General features: G+C 42.7%; 1 protein-coding gene across 1 annotated transcript in view; it reads left to right on the top strand.

The window, feature by feature from the left end:
- ABCA1 (ATP binding cassette subfamily A member 1) overlaps window positions 1-12,307 on the top strand; it is a 141,178-nt gene that overhangs the window by 14,110 nt on the left and 114,761 nt on the right. Inside the window, exon 2 of the mRNA XM_049897213.1 lies at window positions 8,226-8,390. Coding sequence (XP_049753170.1) covers window positions 8,325-8,390 — 66 coding nt within the window. The 5' untranslated portion in view covers window positions 8,226-8,324. The remainder of the gene's footprint in view (window positions 1-8,225; window positions 8,391-12,307) is intronic.

Below are 12,307 nucleotides of genomic sequence, written 5' to 3'. Positions count from 1 at the left end.
CACTTAAGTGAGCCCTTTGCAGGTGGCATGTCGTGCCTGCCCCACTCCCACTTCCCTGAGATTGCTGTCCTATAGGCACCCATCGACAGGTCTTTCCTGACCACCCTCCCCAATCATTCTCTGTCTCCTGACTCTGCTTTATTTTTCTTCATTACTTCTACCACCCACCAACTTAAAGATACACTGTTATTTTTCAGTTTTTCATTTCCTCTGCCATTTTTCAATTTTCTACTTCCTCTGCTAGAATAGAATCCCCATGAGAGCAGGAACTTTGGTTGCTTTTGTTCATTGCTGAATCTCCAGTGTCTAAAACAGTGCCTGGCACATAATAGGTACTCAGTAAATATTTGTGTGGCTAATTGGAGCCTTCAGAATGTGGAAATTATCCAACAGTATCATTAATATCCCACGCAAGTAAAATTTTGCTGAAGATAATTCAAAAGTGGTTGCAGCAGTACATCAACAGGGAAATGCCAGAAATTCAAGCCTATTCAGAAGAGGATGTGGAACAAGGGATATCATTGCTGATGTCAGATGAATCTTGGCTGAAAGTGGAGAATACCAGAAAGATGTTTACCTGTGTTTTATTGACTCTGCAAAGACATTTGACCGTGTGGATCATAACAAATTATGGATAACATTGCAAAGAAGGGGAATTCCAGAACACTTAATTGTGCTCATGCAGGACCTGTACTGTGAAGAGGCAGTCGTTTGAACAGAACAAGGGGATGCTGTGTGATATAAAGTCAGGAACGGTGTGCATCAGGGTTGTATCCTTTCACCATACTTATTCAGTCTGTATGATGAGCACATAATCCGAGAAGCTGTACTATATGGAGAAGAATGTGACATCAAGATTGGAGGAAGAGTCATTAACAACCTGCGTTATGCAGATGACATGACTGCTTGCTGAAAGGAAAGAGGACTTGAAGCACTTACTGATGAAGATCAGGGACTTCAGCCTTCAGTATGGATTACACCTCAACATAAAGAAAACAGAAATCCTCACAACTGGACCAATAAGCAACATCATGGTAAATGGAGAAAAGATTGAAGTTATAAAGGATTTTATTTTACTTGGATCTACAATCAATGCCCGTGGAAGCAGCAGTCAAGAAATCAAACAACGTATTGCATCAGGCAAATCTGTTGCAAAAGACCTCTTTGAAGTGTTAAAAAGCAAAGATGTCACTTTGAAGATTAAGGTGCGCCTCACCCAAGCCATGGTATTTTCAGTCCCCCCATATGCATGGGAAAGCTGTACAATGAATAAGGAAGACCAAAGAAGAATTGATGCCCTTGAATTATGGTGTTGGCAAAGAATATTGAATGTACCAGGGACTGCCAGAAGAATGAACAAATCTGTCTTGGAAGAATGTTCCTTAGAAGTGAGGATGATGAGACTTTGTCTCAGGGACTTTGGACATGTTATCAGGAGGGCCTAGTCCCTGGAGAAGGCCTTCATGCTTGGTGCGGTGTAATAGATTGCTTTTGTGTGGCCTTTTTCACTGTGGTCTTGTAACTTTCACCTAGGTGATTGGGCGGAACTGTGTGATAGGGTAATTGTTGTCTACCAAGGAGATTGGTCAGTTTTGCCATCCCACTAGTCTTAAAATAAGCCATCTCAGAGGTGGGAAAGAGAAGAGCCCACCACCACCAAGGAAGGAGAGATTGGCAGGAGAGACTGGCAGAGGGCCAGGGAGAAGCCTATGCCTGACCCATGAAACTTGGGACTTGCCTACCTCCACAACCGTGTGAGCCATTTCCTTTGTATGGTTTGTGAGTTCTGTGAGAAGTTGCAGTGAGTTAGGGAACCCAAATACGGGAGGGAGAGTACTAGGGGGAGAGAGAGTAGTTGATGTTAGAGATGATGGAGTGGTACAGCAGCTTGGAAGGGTTGGACATTTGGGACATCTTTAACCTCCACCTCATAGGAACCAGCTTTGTGCTGAACCTTATAAAAGAAATTATTTGTTTACTTGGTAAAATAGTAGGTCAGTGAAAAAGAGGAAGACCCTCAATGTGATGGATTGACACAGTGGCTGCAACAATGGGCTCAGACATAGCAACAATTGTGAGATGGTGCAGGACCAGGCAGTGTTTCATTCTGTTATACAGAGGGTCGCTATGAGCCGGAACCAACTTCACTGCACCTAACAACAACAGCAGTGGGAACCCTGCAGTTAAGGCTGCAGTTGTTTATGTAATGAGTAGGGGGTGGTGAATATTTATTCAGTATTCACCTTACAAATGTAATAATCAGGTTTTACATTGCGCATTTCTTAGGCCTTCAAATACATGATTTGATTTGTGGGGTATGCTAATTATTATAATAGAAGACAGGTTTTTATTTTGTGTCAGGCTTATATATAATTTACATACACTGAAATTCACCCTTTTTTAAGTGTACAATTTGATGAGTTTTGACAGATGTTTTTAATAATATTGTGTAAAGGTGAAAATTTACACAGCAAATTAGATTCCCATTTAACAATTTTTACACATATTATTCAGTGATATTGGTTACATTTTTCACTGTGTGTCATCGTTCTCAATCATTTCGTTCTGGCTGTACCGTTTCCGATACTCTAGTTTCCCTGCCCCCTTACTTCTCATCTTGGCTTTGGAGTAATTTTTGACCATTTGGTCTTATATAGGGCGCCTGATTGCTCAAAAGGTCAGCAGTTTGAATCCACCAGCTGCTCCTTGGAAGCCCTATGGGGCGGTTCTACTTTGTTCTGTAAGGCCTCTCTGAGTCAGAATCAACTTGACGGCAACGAGTTTAGTTTTGATTTGGTCTCTTCTCATATAATTTTTTTAAAGGAGCTCATTAGTAACAGGTGATATTTTTTATGAGCCTATCTGTTATTTAGGTAAAAGGTGACTTCAAAGGATAATTTTGTTTTAAGTTTTAAAGACTATCTCAGGCAGTAGTCTTAGGGAGTCCTCTAGTCTCAACCAGTCCTATAAGTCTGGACTTTTTAAGAATTTGAGATCTGTTCCATATTTTTTTTCCTGTTGTTCTGGCCCAGATCAGAACAGTCAGTAGTGGTAGCTGGGCACCATCTAGTTCTTCTGGTCTCAGGGTAAATGGGGTTGTGGTTTGCGTAGTCTATTAGTCCTATAGACTACTTTTTTCTCTGAGTCTTTGGTTTCCTTCTTTCTCCTTTGTTCCAGATGAGACCAATAGATATATGTTTGATGGCTGCTTGCAAGCTTTTAAGACCCCAGACACTACTCACTACATTGAGGTGTAAGACATATACTTTATGAACTATATTATGCCAATTAACTGAGTTGTCCCATGAGACTATGGTCCTAAGCCTTCAAATCCAGAAAACCAATCTTGTGAGGTGTTTAGTTATGTCTAAGAAGTATCTGCAACTGTGTCCTCCATGTGGTCGATTAGATATATATGGATATACATGCATGCACACAAATATACCTATAGACACATCTATCTCTGCATGCATTAGTACCCATATATTCATAATCATACACATATATGCCTATATATGTATTTGTGTAACCACACACATATTTTTGGTTGTAATTGGTGTGAGTTTTGACAAATGTATACAACTTGTGTAACTACCTCCACAATCACAATATAGAATATTCCATCACTCCATGTTCTTTTGCAGTAAGCCCTCTCCCCTCAACCCTAACTATTGGCAGCCACTGATCTGATTTTGTCCCTACTGTTTTACCTCTTCCAGAATGTCGTAGAAATGGAATCGTATGACATGTAGTCTTTTGTGTCTGGTTTATTTCACTTAGCAGAAGGCTTTTGAAGTTTATCAATGTTGTTGTATGTATCAGTAGTTTGTTCCTTTTTATTGCCTGATAGTGTTTCAGTTTTTATTCATTCACTAGTTAATGGATATGTGAATTGTTGCCAGTTTTTGGTTTTATGTATTAAGCTTCTACAGACATACACATCCAGGTCTTTGTGTGAACAAATGGATAAATACCTAGGAACGGGATGGCTAGGTAATATTAAAAATATATATATATATATATTAAAAGTCTATGTTAAACTTTACAAGAAACTGCCAAACTGGTTTCCAGAGTGGCTGTTCCATTTTCCATTTCTATGCACAGCGTATGAACGTTCCAGTTGCTCCACATCTTCAATAATTTTGGTAATTCTGGTGGTGTGTAGTGGTATTTCATGGTGGTTTTAAATTGCATTTCCCAGCAACTAGTGATGTTGTACGTATTTTCCTTTGCTTTTTTGAGAAGGTCATGCTTTTACAGTCTGTTGTATTATGTAGATATTAACGATTTCATAATATTAGTGGCATTTTGAGTGACAGTTACCAGAGGAAAAAAAGGGCAAAGATTTGAGTAGTCACTTCTGCTTGGTCCATACTAGTCAAAAGGAGGTTGGTGTGTGGGAACTATCTGTTAAATTTTTTCAAGGGGTAATTCACTGAATGACTGATGACCAGTCCCAGAGAGAGCACATCTAGGACTTCAGCATGAGAATTGGCAGAAAGCAGATTTCATGGTCTTTGGTCTTGGGAAGACCTGCTTGGCCCTTAGCTAAACCATGGCCCTTATGGGAAGCTGACCTAGATTCAATCACATTTTTCTGGATGTCCCAGTAGTCACCTGGGAAGCGTTTGTTCTTATAAAGTTGCTCAACGGTCCTTTGTGGCCATCACGTGTGTGTGTGGTGGAAGCCTGCTGAACAGAGAGCTCCCTCTCTGGGGACAATTTGCTTGAATCAGTTAATCAAGCTTGAAAAATGGGTTACCACAGGTCCAGGAATGCTACCGCCCTTGAAGTCTAAGACCCTATTTCACAGGTTCCAGCTATCATCTCTTAATTAATTAAGCTAACATTCCCTGTGTTCTCACTACAAGGCACGTACTGTTTTGCATACAAGGTGAGTACTACGGTGAAGGAAACAGGAATGGTGTCTGCCTGCCTCAGAATGTGGGGGAAACCAGGCAAGAGAAGACAGGTGGTGTGGGAGCATCTAGGAGGGGCTCCTGACTCAGGCATCAGCACAGGGGAGGTGGTCAGGAAAGAACTGAGGAAGTGACAGCTAAGTGGAGACCTGAGGGTGAGGAGGAGTTAGCCAGGCCAACCAGGTTTTTGGAAAAGTGTTTCAGGAAGAGGGAACACACCAGTAAAATCTTAGTGGTAGGAGAGAGTATGGCCGTTTAGAGCTAGTAAGTAGTTCCCCGCTGTGGGGAGTGGTGAGACAGAGAGGAGGCTGGAGTCCCAGAGGGAGCTCATCTGGGAGGCCAGGTAAACCACTGTGAGGATTGGACTTTATCGTGAGGGTGGTGGGGAGCAAGGAAAAGATTTTAAGTGGGGGAGTGGTATTTTCAGGTGTTTGATGTTATAGAATAACTTTGGTTGCTGTGTGGTAAAGGGATCTGAGGGGCGCAAGACTGGAGGCAGAGAGACCAGTGAAGTGGCTCTTGTGGTTATCCAGGAGTGAAATCAGAGTGGCTTATTGATTGGCAATGATAGTGAAGTAGGACCTTTTCAATCCAGTAACTGGAAATGTGTATAAGGGCAGAAGTGAGTGTGCTACGAGCTTAGCTTTGAAAGCATTGAGAAATCCAGTACATGGTACTGCCTTTTTGTTTTGTTTTGGCTTGTTTGTTCACTTCCTTGGAAAACTTATGTGGAAATGTCCTTTTGGCTTTAGTTACCTGAGGGACTCTGGCATTGCCAAACTCTCCTCTTTGAACAGAATTGCTCCCAGCATTGATTATTGTGTCCCCAGAAAAGGGAAGGAATTGTGCAGGAGGCCAGGGACATGCCCAGGGACATGCCCCGGTAGGTGGAGGGAGTGGGATGGGAAGACTGCCCTTAGCAAAGGCAGAGCAGAACCTTCTACTGCTGCTCTGGGCTACTCCTTGCTACCTTTTTTTGTGTCTCTCTGGGAAGGCCCCTGGGGCCAGCATCTATGTTTGGAAAACTGGAAACTCTACTTTTAGAAAAATGCTGTCTGAGAAAACTCCTCCTGGCCTTTCTCTTCTCTTCTTCTCGTGAAGGTTCTGGAAAGGTGTGTCTTCCCTTCCTCTGAGTATTCTTCTCCCTCATGGTTTAGGGGGTCAATTCTGTGTTCTAGTTTTGCCCTGGGCACCCCAACACCATTCAGATTTTGTCCTTCCTACTTTGCCTCTCCTACCTTTCCAGAAACCCATGATGGATTTGTTGGTAATAATGGAACAGAGAGAAATGTTCAGACAGGATGTAACCAACAACAAAAACAACCAAGTCTCTATAGGAGGAAACCCATAAAAAGGAGAAAGATGAGTGGGGAGAAAGGAACTCATATTTCTTTGGGACTTATGATGTGCCTTTTACTGTGCTATGAACTTAACTTATATTTTCTCATTTAGTCCTTAAAACAACTCTGCAAGGTGGATATTGTGATCCCCATTTTATAGATAGGAAATTAGGCACAGAGAGCATAAAGTCTTGGCCAAGAGCACATAGTTGGGAAACTAGGGCTATTTCATGTCTGTGCTCTTTATACCAGGTCACTTTTTAAAACAGCAAACGTGTTCCAACCACCTCAGTGTTACCTTGGGGATGTGAAAAGATTCATGTGGCTTCTAAATCAACCAAGTGATTCCTAGAGAGCAGCTTCTGCATGAGCAAATCTAGTAATTATTTATTTCCTTGCTTCTGGAATGCAAGCTTTATTCTAAGCCACTTAGAAACATGCATCTCACTGTGACATTCTGGCTCCCAGTCAACGTCTTCAAACTATCAAGTAGGATCTGATATGTGTTAGTGTAACACTTCTTATTTTTGGAGTGAGAAACTTTGGGGGTCTGTTTCCTCCTAGAGGTTTGCTCTGCAGGTTGTGAAGAAATAGGTTCTAAAGCTTGCGTATTTTAATGGAACTCCTGATTTGTTGGTTTTTTAATGAATGAAGACAAGAGTTTCATGATGGTAGGGTAATTGCTTCTCCCATACACTGAAAATTCTTTCCATTTCCTACTCTTCTGTAGAAGTTTTTAATCCAAATCCTTATGGTATGGTGGGGGGGGGGGTGGCGGGATTGGGTGGGCGGGAAGGGGTGATGCCCTCTTAGAAACTGACCTTTGCATTGACATTTAATTTAGACTCCGAGTTTGAGTCCAGTCCTTGGCTTCATACTTACAAGGAGTTACTACATCCTTAGATCCTTCTGCTGTTTGTTCCTCATGTTTGTTCCTTACCCCCACCCTACCCACAATGTTTAACTGAGACATTTTATAAGTAAAGCCGGTTTCTGGGAGCTGATAAGCATTCAGGACTACCAAATACCAATGTAGCATGGTTGTATTCTGTGTATCCCTCTCTTCTTCCACTTTTAGTTTTCTACCACATTCTTGGCTTTAACATTAGCATTACTACTTAAATAAATAGAGCTGTTGGGTGGGTAGCTGGCACGTGTAGAGTGTTGTATCCTCTGTTCATGGGAACCTTCCCCAGTATGGTGAAACAGTCCTCAAAGGAGGCACCTGGGACACCTGAAAAAGAGTAGTCAGGTCAGTTACAGTTAGAGCCAGGCCAGAAGTGTGCATATGTCCTCATGGTAGGAGGTTGTCAGCTTCACAGACAATGTGATGAGCCTGCCATAGCAGACTTGTTTCTCCATGGGATATTGTTTTCTTGCTACAGAGACACAGCACTGGGGTTGTCCTCACCGCCTGGGAGTCAGGTATTAGTGACATTTTCTTGGTGTTTACTCACGGTCATCTAAGACGTGCTGTGGCTTTCTGGATTGGAAAACTGCTTTATTGATGGCGTCATTTATCGTTGGGAAGACCCTACTTGTGGCCAGATGAAAATTTAGTCTGCAGTGAATTGGAGAGTATGAGTCACTTTAGCCTCTAGGCAAAAAATTTTAAATGCTGCTGATGTTTTATGTATATTTATGGCCCCCCCTTTTTTTTAAGATTGTTTACTCAAGTCTGTTTTCATAAGTGCATTTTTCATTCCCAAATGATCACACCATTGGAGCTAAAATGATTAGGACTGTAACGACTAGCTCCCGGGCTACCACCAGCAAGCCTCTGGAAGCCCTGTTTCCTGGAGAATCCTGTGGCTGGGACTCAAGGGCCCATGAATTTGGGGAGCAGTTGTGATGCAGCCCTGGGTATTGGAGGTCTTAGGTGAGAGGGCTAGAGCAGTAGCCCTCATTGGTGTATGGCTTTGCAGTAATAACTGACAGTGCTCTCCCTTCCTCCTTTATCTTTCAGTTAATGACCAGCCACAGTGTCCCTGCTGCGAGCTCCTGCCACTGCCTTCACGGGCTCTGGAGCCACACGCAGGTTGCTGTGGGCACCGGCTGAGGTAACATGGCTTACTGGCCTCAGTTGAGGTTGCTGCTGTGGAAGAACCTCACTTTCAGAAGAAGACAAACAGTAAGCTTGGTTTTTCTGGGGAGGAGGGTTCTCCCATGCTTTTCTCAATGGTTTTGGGTTGGGTGTTGGAGGAAGGAGGGAAGGGGGAGTCCTTTTGGTTTTCACAAAGTGATTGGATGAACCTGGCCCTGGGTGGACACAGGACGGTGGCTAATACTGGGTCTGATGTGGCCCTAGGGCTTATTATAGAAGGTAGCCAAGCAGAAATGCTAGCTTTGGTTTGTGTAAGCATCCAGGCATGAGTTCTGACCCCTGGAAGCTGGCTCAGAGCTGCCCCTACCCACTCTTTCTTTTTGCCCACCTGGCTTTCCAAAAGCACCTAATGGGCTCCTGTATTTCTGGGAGGCGGGAGTAAAATGAGTTAATGACCCAGCTCTTAGAGATCAGTGCCTGGATCTCCTAATGTCAGTCCCTCCTTTCAGCTTTGACCACAGGCACAAAGGAATATGATAGCCGAGACTTGTTTTATTATTTGGTGTTTTTTTTTATTTTAAGGCGTTTACTTTCTACATGGGCTTAATAATGCTTTGAGTAATCCTGATAAAAATCCTCCTTAATGCGCAGGTCAATAATGTTTTTTCACAGAGGAAGGTGGAATGGTGAAGGCATGGTGAACTCTCTGAAGCTCAGATATCAGCTCTTTTCTTCTGTGTCCCTGAACCCCCTTCTTTAGAGTTCCCATCTACTCTGCTTGGTTCAGCTATACCTCTTTGTAGTTGGCATCTAAATCTGTTTCCTACCCTGTCTTTTTCCTGACTTCTAAGCCTGCAACCCCCTCACTTGGGGTTCTTAATGAAGCTCAACATGTCTGAAATCAAAATGATCATCTTTCTTAGACTCAAAGAGCTGTACGGAACCTTGGAGATAATTTAGTTCAGTGTTCCTTAAGCTATAACAATGCTTGGATCCTCTATAAAGGAACAAAAAATGTCAAGATACCCTTGTGTTCACTAAATTATTATAATGTTACTTAAATGTGTACGTGTGAGAAACTAAATGTGAACCCCTTATTCCTGCAGGCTGTTATGCACGTATATGACCCATACATATTTACAGATTAAATGCAAACAAAATTGCAAAACCAGTACAGTTCAAACTGAGACCTTTAACGTGGTGAGACAGCTGATGCTGAACACCGATCATAAACTGCGACATGAATATGGTAGTATGTGATAGTGCTTCCTGACCCTTTTGAGTTTGGCCAGCCTGTAATAGGATGTGCTAGGGGTTCAATTCTCCAGCCATTTTTGTATTTGAACGACTTTTATTTGATGTCATTTGGCTTTCATTTGTCACAATCTCATCATTCATAAATTGAGTCTGCGCCTGTTCCTTTCTCGTTAGTCTGCTACAATTAGACTGGTGCCAACCCAATCTGCAAACACGAATATAAACTTCGGCTCTGAAATCTTGTGCCAGAACTTGGTTCTAAAGTGGGCATTCAGAAAATACAGATATATTTATTAGACTTTATTTAGATGGCCACTGAAATGAAAACACAAAATATTTAAAATCTTCGTAGAGAACTTGCAACCCTTTAAAAAAAAATATATATACAGATTCTAGTTTGAGAAATGCTGATTTTGTCTAGTCCCTCATGTTACAAATATGTAAACTGAATCCCATCGTAACTAGTGAGAGAACAGGCACTGGAACCCCTGTATCCTATCTGTCTTAGTAATATTAGTAATAATAAAATATAATATGTTAATATAACAAATGCAAACAGAGTGAGCTGTCATGTGCTAGGCAGTATGTGCATTAACTAGATTGTTCTTTTTAAGACCTCACAAAATACTGTTAATTCCTGACTTTATAGTTGGGGACCTTGAAGCACAGAGAGATTAAGGAATTGGTCAGATATTCACACTGCTTTTTTTGTGGGTACCCTGGTGGTGTGGTAGTTAAGTGCTGCAGTTGCTAACCAAACGGTCGGCAGTTCAAATCCACCAGGCACTCCTTGGAAACTCTATGGGACACTTCTGCTCTGTCCTGTAGGGTTGCTATGAGTCAGATTTGACTTGATGGCAACAGGTTTGGTTTTTTAGTTGCTAAGGCACAGTGATTAAGAGCCACAGCTGATAACCAAAAGGTCAGCAGTTTGAATCCACCAGCCGCTCCTTGGAAACCCTATGGGGCAGTTCTGCCCTGTGCTGTAGGGTTGCTGTGAGTCAGAACTGACTTGACGGCACCTAACAACAACAACAACAGTAAGCAGCAGACGGGTTCGAACCCAGATAATCTGATTCCAGAGTTGATACTCCAGTGTGCTATACCAGATCGCTTCTTAGTAGTATCATTATTTTTTCTGTCCTCAGCCCTAAAACCTTATGAGTTTCTGGCTTCTTCCTTGCTTTTCCTCTGCCTCCTAAGGTAGTTCTCAGGTCCTGGTGTTCCCAGGTCCTAAATACACATCTGTTATATGCATTTCTTGGCTACCATGTGGCCCAAGTCCCTTGCCTCTTCTCCATTTGGTGGCAGCAGCCTGTATGATGGGAAAGTGCCTCTCCCATGGTATGGCCATCAGCCAGGGAGTAGTGGAAGAAATTGTATCATCTTAGCAATGAAAGGGGGTTTGAAAGATAGTCTAGTCCAGCCCTCGTACTTTACAGATGAGGAAACTGAGGCACAGAGCAGGCAAAGGGATTTTCCCAGGTTCTGAGCTGGGACATGAGCTGGTATCTCCAAGACTTAGGCCAGACTCTTTCCATCCCATTGCATTGATTTTTCTTTCCTTCTCCAAATTCTCTGCAGCCCCAGGACAGTGCTCAGCCTGAAGGTGGAGGAAATGGGGGCAGGGATGAGGTTCTCTGTGTTCAGCCAAAGGAGTTAGGAGCAAATGGAGTTAGGAATAGGACTTGGAGTTGGGTCATCCAGACTGGGCCAGTCTGTACTGGTCTTGAGCTTGTTGCCTCTTGCTCAATAGAGTCTTTGGGTTTTAAAGTGTGTTAGACAGATAGGCAGGCTTAGTTAAAAGCAATCTGTAGCCTTGTGGCAGAGTTCTTGTTGAATGAGGAAGTGGAGACACAGCATTCTGACACAAAAGGGCTTTTCTAGATGCCTGCTAGGCTGTTCTAGTTACCCACCTTCCTGATTTCTAAAGGAAATGGATTTTGCTGAATCAGAAAAGAAGGTGGTTTTTTTTTAGATTGTCAGAACTGGGAAAATCTGGCCTCCCCCTAGTATAGTTGGTGGGGTCCTCCACAGGCATAAGCCTTTTTTATCAGGTTTGGATTTATCTACGCTAAAGGCTTTATGTCCCTGGATCTCAAGTTCCCTGATACAGCTGCCTGAGATTTATAGATTATATTGTTTAGACATTGGAACCTGTTAAGGTTTTGGGCTACTTTGTTAGCTCGCTTAGTCAGAGCCAGCTCTGCCCATTCTCCAGGGGGCAAGGTTGACCCACAATATATGAAAATCAGTTGCTTGTTTCCCTTCTTCTGAGATAGCAGTTGCTTGTTTCCCTTCTTCTGAGTTTGGAAACTTGGCCCCAGAGCCTAGAACAGAGGCTAGCACTGGGACATGCTTTATAAATATTTGCTGAAAACCAATTGACGTCGAGTCGATTGCGACTCATAGCAACCCTATGGGACAGAGTAGAACTGTCCCATAGAGTTTCCAAGGAGCAGCTCGTGGATTCGAACTGCCAACTTTTTGCTTAGCAGCCATGGCTCACAATAGCTCTTAAGCACTGTGCCATCAGGGCTCCACGGTATTTGCTGAATGAGTGGTAAATATGGTAATGACCCATTAATTAGCGGTCTCCAGGAGGCACCACTGCTTAGGAGCCTGCCTTGTGTGCTGCTGCTAGGAAGAATTGAAAGAATATGTAAAAATCTTCAGCTGAATAATACGCCTCAGAGCAACCCTGTTGAAAGGCAGTTGTTTGCCCTTTCTGTTGGTGTCCTTGTTCG

Source organism: Elephas maximus, chromosome 9 (genome assembly GCF_024166365.1).
Source record: "Elephas maximus indicus isolate mEleMax1 chromosome 9, mEleMax1 primary haplotype, whole genome shotgun sequence".
Taxonomy (NCBI): domain Eukaryota; kingdom Metazoa; phylum Chordata; class Mammalia; order Proboscidea; family Elephantidae; genus Elephas; species Elephas maximus.
Note: the sequence above shows the minus strand (reverse complement) of the source record. Positions and strands in the feature narration are given on the sequence as shown.